The 10,667-nt window shown below is 41.0% G+C and overlaps 1 protein-coding gene across 1 annotated transcript in view; it reads right to left on the minus strand.

The window, feature by feature from the left end:
- Nucleotides 1-6,512, minus strand: part of T265_09065 (hypothetical protein) — a gene marked incomplete at both ends in the record, with an annotated part of 61,834 nt that extends 55,322 nt beyond the window's left edge. Inside the window, 5 exons of the mRNA XM_009175044.1 lie at nt 350-554; nt 5,539-5,756; nt 5,791-5,933; nt 5,972-6,327; nt 6,372-6,512. Coding sequence (XP_009173308.1) covers nt 350-554; nt 5,539-5,756; nt 5,791-5,933; nt 5,972-6,327; nt 6,372-6,512 — 1,063 coding nt within the window. The remainder of the gene's footprint in view (nt 1-349; nt 555-5,538; nt 5,757-5,790; nt 5,934-5,971; nt 6,328-6,371) is intronic.
- Between the last annotated feature and the right edge of the window lie 4,155 nt (nt 6,513-10,667).

Genomic DNA, 10,667 nt, shown 5'->3' on the forward strand with positions numbered 1-10,667 from the left:
TTTACTTCAGTCAATGAAACCAAAGCGACGTACTATGAATAATTTTGTAGCTTGGAAATGAACCAAACGTGAGGTGATTTATAGATTCTTAGTCAGATGTTGCCTCTGTTAGTCCTATCCATGTTGCAGTTGTCTCGGTTTAACCATTATGATTAGTACACGCGAATTTAAAAGGTCTGACTGTGGCTAGGTCATTGTGGCAACTCAACAGTTGTCTATAGCTCCGGACTCAGATACTGTGCAGCTCGATAAATGTTTTTCTATTAACATTCAGTCGACCGCGACTTCTTGCTGACACTCGGAAAACTAATGGCCATTATTGTCCTTGTTTCATCAAGAAAAGACTCACGATGCTTTGAGGAGTAGGCCACCTGTAAGACTTTTATTGACTTGTTTGGCTCTTCGTGGTCCGTCAAATTCGGTACCAGTGTGTAGTTGTCAGCTTGCTCTACATCCCAGAGACGTACGGAAGGCTCTCCGGTTGCCATAGCAAGCACACTGCCAGCTGCCCAAGTGAGTGAGAGAGTTCCAGTCAAAGTGACGGCGAGTTTGACCTGACAGAGATATAAAAAGTGGAACAATTACGAACAAGCACTTTATAGAAAAACCAACGGAACGCTATACAGAGCTACAATAGCACAGATTTTTATATAAAATTTCTAATATTGTATTTATTACTTCCCACATTGAAAAATCAATGTATTTTTTTCACGGCGAAAGGCTTTTCATAAACACAAAAATGGACATCTACGATCAGACAGAAAGATGCCATGAAAGATGTAACTCTCCTAGTCTTCATTGAACGAATAGTAAGTGCACTGGGTTTGAACCACAACGGTGTTGATTATGCTGGACACAGGAAACAAATAAGTCGATTATGACTGGAATTTAATATGAGTCCTTGGAAAATAAGTGAAATTACAAGCAAAAGTGACCAGTTTTCTATTCTTCAAACTTGGTCACTTTTAGTTTTCATTCTACTAGTACATGGCGCCAAAATAAACGTCATTCTGTTTTTTATTTGGTGGTTAATCAATTAAGGTACTCACCATAGCCTTGATTTTGGTGTAAGAAATCAACCTGGCCGGCATGTAACCGGTAATCATGGAAAGGGAACTCAGTATTTACAGTAACACTTGTTTAGTGAACTGGATTAAAAGTGGAAAATGAGCACAGGGAATTAATAAGACATTTATAAGTGCCGTCTAGTTGAGTATTCTTCGGTTTTATTAAATTTAGAAAGTGAGCTTGTATGGAGTCTGAGTTTTATGCCTGATTTCCGCAGCTAATGACCACAGATTGTCCGGTGGTACTGTTTTCGCTCCCGAACTAGACAGTTAAGTCCACTGCAGCATAGAGAAGGAAAAATGATCATTGCGTGTGTTGGTACAAGTTACTTGTCTGTTTAAAAAGCTGCGTGTATGGCCCCTTTAAACTTTTTCCAATCGTCAGCTAAACCACACTAGATCATCTTACCCTTCAAGTTCTGCAAATTACTGATCTAACTCAATACGATGTTGCTGAGCTTTAGAGAAACCCCTAAGGTGATCAGTTGAATGTCGCAGCATCATTCGGTGTTTTTCCGTGAAGGAAAATTGATACGCGTGGCCTCTTGGTGATCATGAGAGTTCAGTGATGTACTCCAGATATATCGCACTGAAGTTTTCCATTGACAACTGATTACCACATGATGCATCTAAACCCACAACTGCTTTGTATTTGGTGACCCCCAAATCACACTATGTAGACATCTGTGCTGGCCGGAGAAAGATGAGTTCCAGCAAATTATTAAATATGTCGTTCTTATTAACTGTGAGATTGTTTTTAACTTAACTTCGTCGCTAACACGTAGAACGACTACGCTAAAATTGTTAGTATTAGATAGCTGAATAAGATAGTTTTGTAGGGCAAAAATTAACCAGCGTGCGACTTGTGCGCTCCTGCCAGTAAAAACTATGGAGTGTGATCGGCTAACTTTATACCCTGAGAGTGGTTCAAATTATTTTGCATTACCATTTTTTATTCTCATGTTATTATCATATTTCTTCGAAGACCCTTATTTTCAGGCAAAGATTTCTATGAAAAATTTGTACATAACGCCTGATTCTGATGAAGACAGAACTGCTGATCGCGCGCTCAAACTGGAGTGGGTAAGCCAGTGTCACATTTGGACAAAACTCACAGCAGGTATTGACAGACATCGGTAGATTATTTCAAATTTTAAAAAGACTTGTAACGTTTGCTTGTCCCCTGTTACTCACAGAGTCGCTTATATTCAAGAATGTATCTACCAGATCGAATGATTTATAAGCAAGCAAAAGGATTGGGTATGGTTCTAATCAGCATCGGCGCCTGGCGCTTCTGAGATTTAAAGTGCATGACAGAATGTGTAACAAAACCAGTAAGCCCACTCAGAATATTTTCTAAATCCAAAGGGTCCGATTCAAAAGTCGTAACGTCATTGGAGTACCATATACACATGTGCAAATGATTCAAATTCCAAATTGCTAAAGGCGGACACGAAAAGATTCCAACAAGAAGTTCCGGTAACAAAACAGAATAGAATTTTGAGTGACTGGCATTAAAAGATAATTTGGTCTTAGACAAGATATTTTGTAGAATTCTAAGCAGAATGGAATTATTACTAGCAGCAAATTAAAAAGAGACAACTTTCAGGGCTGAAAAGCTATATCTTTTGGCAAGCAAATAAAATAACCACCATTTAAAGCAGTACTGTGGTCAAAACATCTGATGCAGAGTTGAAACATAATGGATTCACCTACGGCTAAGCTCATCTTAATTTATGTGAGTCTGACTCCTTTTTTACTGAATCAACCTGTCATGGGTGGTAAACCGAGGCACCGAAGGACTGTTGACAACTAGACCCGAATCGTAGCAATTCTCATATTCTTTTTTCACTCACTAGTAAGGTAGTCATTTTTAGTATTCTAGATTTGCTTAGATGTTCTACAAAGAAGTCGTCGGGCAAATTGGTGCTAACTTGTATGCTGAAGCAAGTAAAGTTTGTTAGTCCTTGCTGCTGACATCCAAGTGGGGTAAAAATCTCGTTAGAGTTAATTTGGTTCTTCTGCATTTTAGGTTGACAAAAATTAACCTGTTTTTCAGCCTGTTAATTTGAACACTTGGTATCTATTCCTTTTGCAGGTCACTTTGTTGAAGTTTAGCACTTCATGTTGGTTGACTAAATTATCTAAGATAAGGTTCAGTTGGTTTCTGTTGCAAAATCCTTTTATTCCTTTAGACACCAGGTATGTGCAGGCGCTGCTTAATTTTGTAACCTGCCTGCTACTTAGCGCTTTTAGTTTCTTGTGTGCGATATTATGATCCTTTGGTTTTGAGATACTTTCATGGGCAACAACCAAAGCAATCGGTTGTAAACACACTCAACTGACTGTGGATGACGGCCATAAGAGATAAAAATATGAAGTTATTCGCACATTTTCTACTTTTATCAAAGTTGTTATTAGTGTCAACGTGTGGATTATATCATTAAAAGTTTTTGATCCAAGTGACTTAAATGTTTTAAAACATAAAGTCACATGGGGTTTCTAACTGAATAACTCTGAACTCACCAAATGACTGCTAAGGCGCGTAAAATCACTATTCTTGATCGCTCAGGCTGCTTGCTTTAAAAAATACAATAATTTTTTATCAGAGCTCTCCAATAAAAAATGGAAAACAAATTGCTGTTTAGCTATGAGGCCCTTTCAGTGCCTAAGCAATTTGTGCCCATGATATGTCCGGAGTACTCCAATCCTACCTCTAAAGATAAGTGCTTTAACCTTAAGCAAGAAGTGATAAATGCTCGGCAGCCGTAGAACCAGGAGAATGAATACAGGCTAGGATACTTCTAGACTAGCCTAGTCTAAATAGGAGTGGTCAAAAAGCCAGGTTTTGGTTTTGATCGGAAACCTCCTGGTTTTATATTGATTTTTCTTTCTTATTTGCTGTCAGCCATTTTATGCATTGCCAGGTGGAAGTTATGACTTACATGTGATTGGTGGCCTTCAAAGACATTGGTGAAACAAATGATGTTTAGCACTTATCTGGCTCGCTCAATCTGGAACTTTTGTCGACGAGTGAATGAAACTACATACTTAAGAATCTTCTCAGCCCTCCAAAGGGGCAAATTTAACTGGAGTGTGCGCTGTGCAACATTTATTTGGATAAGATATTATTCAGAAAACTTATCATAACCGATGTGTCTTGGTGACTACTATTGGATGATTCTTTTTGTGTGGTTCAACTACTTTTCTGTTTTCAAACTTCCACTTTGAAGTTTTTTACTCATACGCCCCCGGCTAACAAAGACAGTTGGAGTAGCCTACAGTATAGACATTTATTCACAGCTTTTGGCAACCTTCTGTTAGATCGCAGGATAACGCAAAAACCCTTTAGTTATTGTATCAGGATACGTAGATTTTATTCAAACCAGAACACCAGCCAGCATCAATACAACTACGTGCTGCGGATTTAAACTAGAGCGGTAAAATGTGGCTATAAGGTGGCTCACCACATAGATATGAAACTCTCGATTACATAGAAAAATCATGCTACCGACACGCTCATTGGGCCGACAGCGGTGAAAGTTTAAGCTTTGAAACAACACGCTATATTACTAACTGTTTCTTCAGTTTTGATGCACTTCATCCTATCGCAGTTATTTGGTTTTCGGCGTTTGGGCAACAGTTAAAACGGAGCACCAGATAAAATAGCCGGCAGACCTATATGGAAGATTAGGCACTATCATGTTATTAAAATATCGTTTTTTTGCTTGGGAATAAACTGATCACGCATCAAAGAAACAAAATATCACAATTTAACTAAAGTATCAACCAACTTATGCAACAATGCATCTTTCAGTGTGATTCTGAATCAGTCAGGCTTGTACAAATAGACTCTACCGTGCAGGAACTCAAATGTATTGTATAATAAAGCAAACATTTGTATGATTCCGTTTGTGAAACAGATTGTCAGGTTACTCTGAATGTCACCCTGTTGCAATGTCATTTTGATGGAATCTTTGCGACAGTTGATTGGTTCCTTCACTAAACTAAACCAAATCGGCTTTCTATTTTAGAAAATCGGTGCACGTTTGAATATAATTTAAAAATCGGCCTCAAGGCCATAAGATCACCATTTATCCAGCGAAACACATTCTCAGTTATGTAAAATTGATACGACAAATAGAATATTAGCAGAAACCTTCACGTGCTTCTCAGGGAGAAAGGCAAATTACAGAAAAAAGTCGAAAAATCCGAAAGACCGGTTAAATTGAGATACTTTTTATCTGGCAAATAACTTTCAAGAAACCTTAACTAATCTCTAGCGGTAACAATTTTAAGCAGTAACTGTTAAGAAAAACCCGGGATGTGAGTGAAATAGAAAGACTGTTTCAACACACACTCAGTTGCTATCCGGGGCCTATTTCATAGAAAATAAGTAGACTGATGGCATCGAAACACTTTAATGAATATAATCACACAAAAGTGGTTTCCAGACGCAGGGCAAACTTACCTTTGTGATTTCCCTCACGGTGGCTCCGTTTGGGGGTGCAAGTAGGTAGTGAAAAAGCATTCCTCTGTCAGTTATTACAATTAATGTCCCGTTTCTTGGGTGGCAGGTCATATTCAGAATGCGCCCGTCACACATCGCTAGTGTAATTAGGCGGTTCATTCCTGTTTCTGCTGTGACAGAAGCTGATGCAGCCTCACCAGAAACGCGTAGCAGTCGACCTGAGGGGGACTTAAGAATTCTAAAGATAGTTACCATCTTCACAGCCTATCAAGAAAGCGGAGGATTCGTATTGATCGAAATGCACAGGACTAAGTTCAGAAGCCCTCACTGAGCTCAAAAGATCCAGAGCTTTTTCATCTCCCTTAACGGCTGCCTTGGCCAGCGACGAAATATCCCTGTGTGAATGTCGCAATAATTATTTTCAATAACTCACATTTCTTTGTGATCAGTCATGTAGATATGCAGAAGGGAAACCTGTGTTATCATCGAACTGATGTTGAGTGAAAATAGCGGCATTTGCTGCATGTCTCCCAGGGAATTTTGACGCCATACACAAATGAAACCATTGATATCAGCACTCAAGAGTTTGGATCCCTTATTAGACCAAGCAACAGCTACAACCTTGGAATCACCGGAAGACTTCACATCCACAACACATTTTCCTATCACATCAATAAACAAAATACTTCCGGAAGACATGCCAGCAGCAACCATTTTCCTTACGGGGTGCCACGAAAGGGCTGTAATCCGGAACGGACGTGAAACAGACATGGAATCAGTTTCATGTTCCTAATGTACGCGTTAAGTTTTAACACAACTTTTTAAGCCCTCACCTTCGTGTTAAAAACTGCCACCTCACCACTTTCCGTGGCACCGTGCATTACGACCGCAAGCAAAGGATAGCTTTTATGCCACTGCATGAGAGAGACCTCGTTGCAAAGGAATCCTAATTTGCTGCTGATGAAAACAGCCATCGTGGTAATAAATACGAAATACGATCTTAGCAACAAGATTACAATGACCATCACAATCAAGCGTTAAAACAATGGTCAGCTTCCGTTAGTTTGACACAGATCTCAAGACCGTCAGGATGTGGGAGAAACAAGAAGGGGATCATTGAGGACATGCAAAATTGACATGGGGAGTAATGCAAACAGGCAGTTTTTGTTCAATAGTCGACCAGCTGATTGTACCATGGCAAAATATAAGCCATTAGGAGGCAGACGAAAAACGGCAGTTAAAAACAACTGCAAGCGCCCACCAGAAAATTAAGCTGGAACCTTTCAAGCTACTGGAAAAATCGGGTAACGCGTAGTGTACCTGATTTTAACTTTTGGTTCCTGCTTGTGGTACAACATAACAGATCAGGGATCCAAGCTATCGAACGCTCCAAATTCAGCGCTTGCAATTGTTTGAGAAACTTGCTGCTCCTAAAATGTGGCACTATTTTCTTACTTCAATTCTGCGGTTGATTTCTCGTTTCTCTCTATTTCCCACGAAGTCTTTTGCATCCGTTTAATCTTCCAACCTGTCACTTTGAAACTCGCGAGTTACACACTTCAACAAGTCCTCAGGCATCTAAAAACGTTGAGCTGGTGTCTGATACCATACCAAAACAGTTTTGTCCCCAAAATCCGAAGCTTAAAATTTTAACTTCCCTTTTGTGTAAGCATATGTGTTTGTACAAAGGTAAATCATTTGCCTGCGAAAACTATTAAAAATAGTCTATACCCCTAAGCCAAGTGTTGTTATGGTGCAGTGGCTGATTGCGATCAGAGCAAGAAGATCAAAATTAAAGATCCAAATTGGATCAGTGGAGGCTAGTCACTGGATAAAAACCAAAAATTGGCTCAGTCCGACTGCGCTTTCAAATGCTGTTGCTGACAGATGTCTCGTTATTTGAGGGTTATTTCAAGGTCACGCAGCAGCGCCAAATCAATTACTTTACTAATCAAACAACTCCGAAACAGGGATCACTTTTCTTGTGGCGATGTCCACACCCTGCTTGCCTGAGATTTTACTGTCGGGAACGTCCAGAAATAAGGACCTCTCCAAACTGAGGTTTACGTCTGACCATCTGAAACACAGCATGTGATCATGTTGGAGTGACGATTGCTTGAAATTTACGAGAATTTATTTTCTAGTGTATCTGTTGTAGAGCGGCTTGTCATAGTCTTCTTTGGTCGTGAATATCATCACTTGACAAATGGACGGTGATCAATCAGTGTAATATCGCTAACGGTGCAGCGGGCGTTATGGATAACACAAAGTTAGCGGCTATCTCAACGATCTATCTGGTTTCACTGTTAGATGGTAAATGATATATAAACCGTCCATTGGTTGATAGACACACAACGCCACGTCCAAGTAACTTGGCTAACCAAGATGCACACCTACAACGCCTTGCGTAATGAGATTTATTCTCGATGGATACGGGTGCCTGTATTTTTACATGTTCTGTAACGTTACTTACCACTTTAATTCTGGTTAGCAGTAAGAGTGATATCGGTGCATCCCTCAACAACAGCGCCCGGAGTTTTTTCGGAGAACTTCGTCTATTTTTCATTTCCGTAAAATGATATAAGTAAACTATTGACCGCAATATTCTGCATGAGAAAAAACGGTGATTCGTTATTAATTTAAATACAATGTGGATGGGGAAGCGGTTGTTGGCATATGTGGCACGCAGTGCCAGCCATTTTTATTCATATTTAGGTACTGTTGATGGACAGCCCTGCTTACCGGGCTTCGACCCATGAGCTTTGCTTTTCTTCTCAGCCCAAAGAGATTGTCGCGAACCATTACCTCCGAAGAATCGCTGTCCGCTGGTGTTTGCATAGTCCGCATTCTACACATTCTTTCTTGGAACGTGAGTAGGACACACAGAATATATAGCATTAGGAACCCAGATATTTCGGACTCAACTCCCCCTCAAACTCTGCCAGCTAATTCATTACAACTCTCTTGTGCAAGTCGGAATTACGAACAGCATGGAATCAAATTGCACTTGTACAAGAAAGGCCCAATTAGTGCTCATAGACCATGCAAACTAAACATCAGAAGTGTGTGGGGTAATGCGATAGAGTACACACTGCGAATTCTGTGCCAGTACAAGGTCTAAATGTGTAAAGTTATGCTTCGCTGAGTGAGTCTACAATCACTCGGTCTAGGAGCCTTAAACCGACCGACCAATTTATACATGGACCGGGTCCCTATGTGCTGCTTCTTAACCGCGTAGCTAGCAGCCAGATAAGAAGATGAAGCTATCTGTGGAACGGTTAACTTTGTAGATCAAGCAGCGCGTATAAGTATTTTCACGGAACTGTGTGCATGACAAACGATGTGATCTTCAGCGTAAGTCACCCGCACTAGAGAATTTCCTTTCTCTTTCTACACCTACGCAAAACTGTCTTCAACGCAGCGCCTAGGTGCTTCGGTTGCTGTGACGCTTGAGTCGTCAGGGTATGTGAAGCTGCTGTTTCTGAAACATTTTAATGAAAGCAATTGAAAGAAAAATACAGAGGCATAGAACACACGTGAAATATTTGTGTCTGTAGAAGGGAAAGAATGTACAGGAGTTAGTAATTGCCAGCAGAATGCTAGTTACCAGAGTCCCGTTCGTTCGGTTTCCGTGAAAGATGCTCCCTTAATTTCAATGTCACACTACTTAAAGGAAAGAATTGAGTTTACGGCAGAAGAACTCACCCGCCACCCACACATTCAACAAGACACGAAAGCCAACAACTATGTGCCTTAATCATGGAGAAAACATACCCCAAGCAAATCCTCCTGGAGAACTCACTTAATAGTGGTTGAGTAGATTACACACCGGACACAAGAAGTTCGGCCGATCTAGCGCGTTGCCGGAGTACATTTGATGCAGACACACCGTATAGTTGTCACATTGCACTCGGTCCAGTCTCCATCTCTACCAGGCGCCCTGGGAAGAATTTCGGACACTACAGACAGTAGCGTCAATGTATGACGCCATTAAACATTCTTAAGGTGCATCTCTGCGGTGCTGTATGCTGCTGCGGTGGTTCACACTTGTACCTGAGTCTGGCTTTTATTCAGGAAAACCATAAAGCAGCGACGTTTTTTGTATGCAGCTGGATTGGACTTGTTCCGCAACATTAAAAGACACAAACCAATGTCCTTTCGTTCGATGTGAAATATATATGCATGCGGTGACTTGAAGGTACTGTGCGTTGCTCACAGCTAACTTCGAAGTACAAGGAGTGACCACCTTCTTCTTAATTGTGTTGCACCGCTGCAAGTCCAATTCGTTATCTAGACATAACACACACGTTCTTTTCTCTTGTTCTCTGGAGCAATCGTAAACATATTATATGTAAATTCGCTATTATTTCCCGAATACCAGCAGTCACAGCTAGCAACTACTGGCTGTTTTTCGCCAAGCTCCATTTGTTTCTTGGAGCTGACGGCAGTGACAAGTAGACCGAAGACCCTTACTCTTACGTTCCTGTTAAATTGACGTAGTGGATTTCAGTCAAACTACGGTTCTTATCTATTATCTCGGAAGCTGTTGCCTGACCACTTATTACTTGTCTACTGCCCCTATTCACATGACCACCCCCTTTGTACGAAGGAGACTTTATGTTCGGATTCCTTTGGTAGGCTTTGAAACCACCACCATGAAATGGCTTGTTCCAACTAGTACAACGGTTAGCCTCCCTGCTAGCTATCTCGGCAAAAAGTCCTTACCTTCCTAAAATTGGGCACCTACTCTGGCCCAGCTAGTAACTGGTTTCTAGAGCAGCAAACAAACCCACACTCTCCTGGGTCCATTTAGCTTGCTGTCATCCATTTTTAGATTGACACCATGCTATCCGATGCCTTCTGGCACTTGCCAGACGCTACTGCTCTCACCCCATTCTTCACTCACCCTCTTCCTGAACTTCAAACTTCGACTGTAGCTGCCCAAACGCCCCTCACAGCCGTTATTAATCCAATCTGGCTTGTTCCCGGTCCACAGTCACATGGTCCTCCGACCGAAAGAAAATTATACGCGACCATGCATGGGCCCTACACTATCTGTGTCAATATCCTGGTCTAACTCAGACCCAGCTGCCACAGAAATCCGTATCCCCTCTCCGATTACGGCACCC

Source organism: Opisthorchis viverrini, assembly GCF_000715545.1.
Source record: "Opisthorchis viverrini unplaced genomic scaffold opera_v5_252, whole genome shotgun sequence".
NCBI classification, from domain to species: Eukaryota; Metazoa; Platyhelminthes; class Trematoda; order Opisthorchiida; family Opisthorchiidae; genus Opisthorchis; species Opisthorchis viverrini.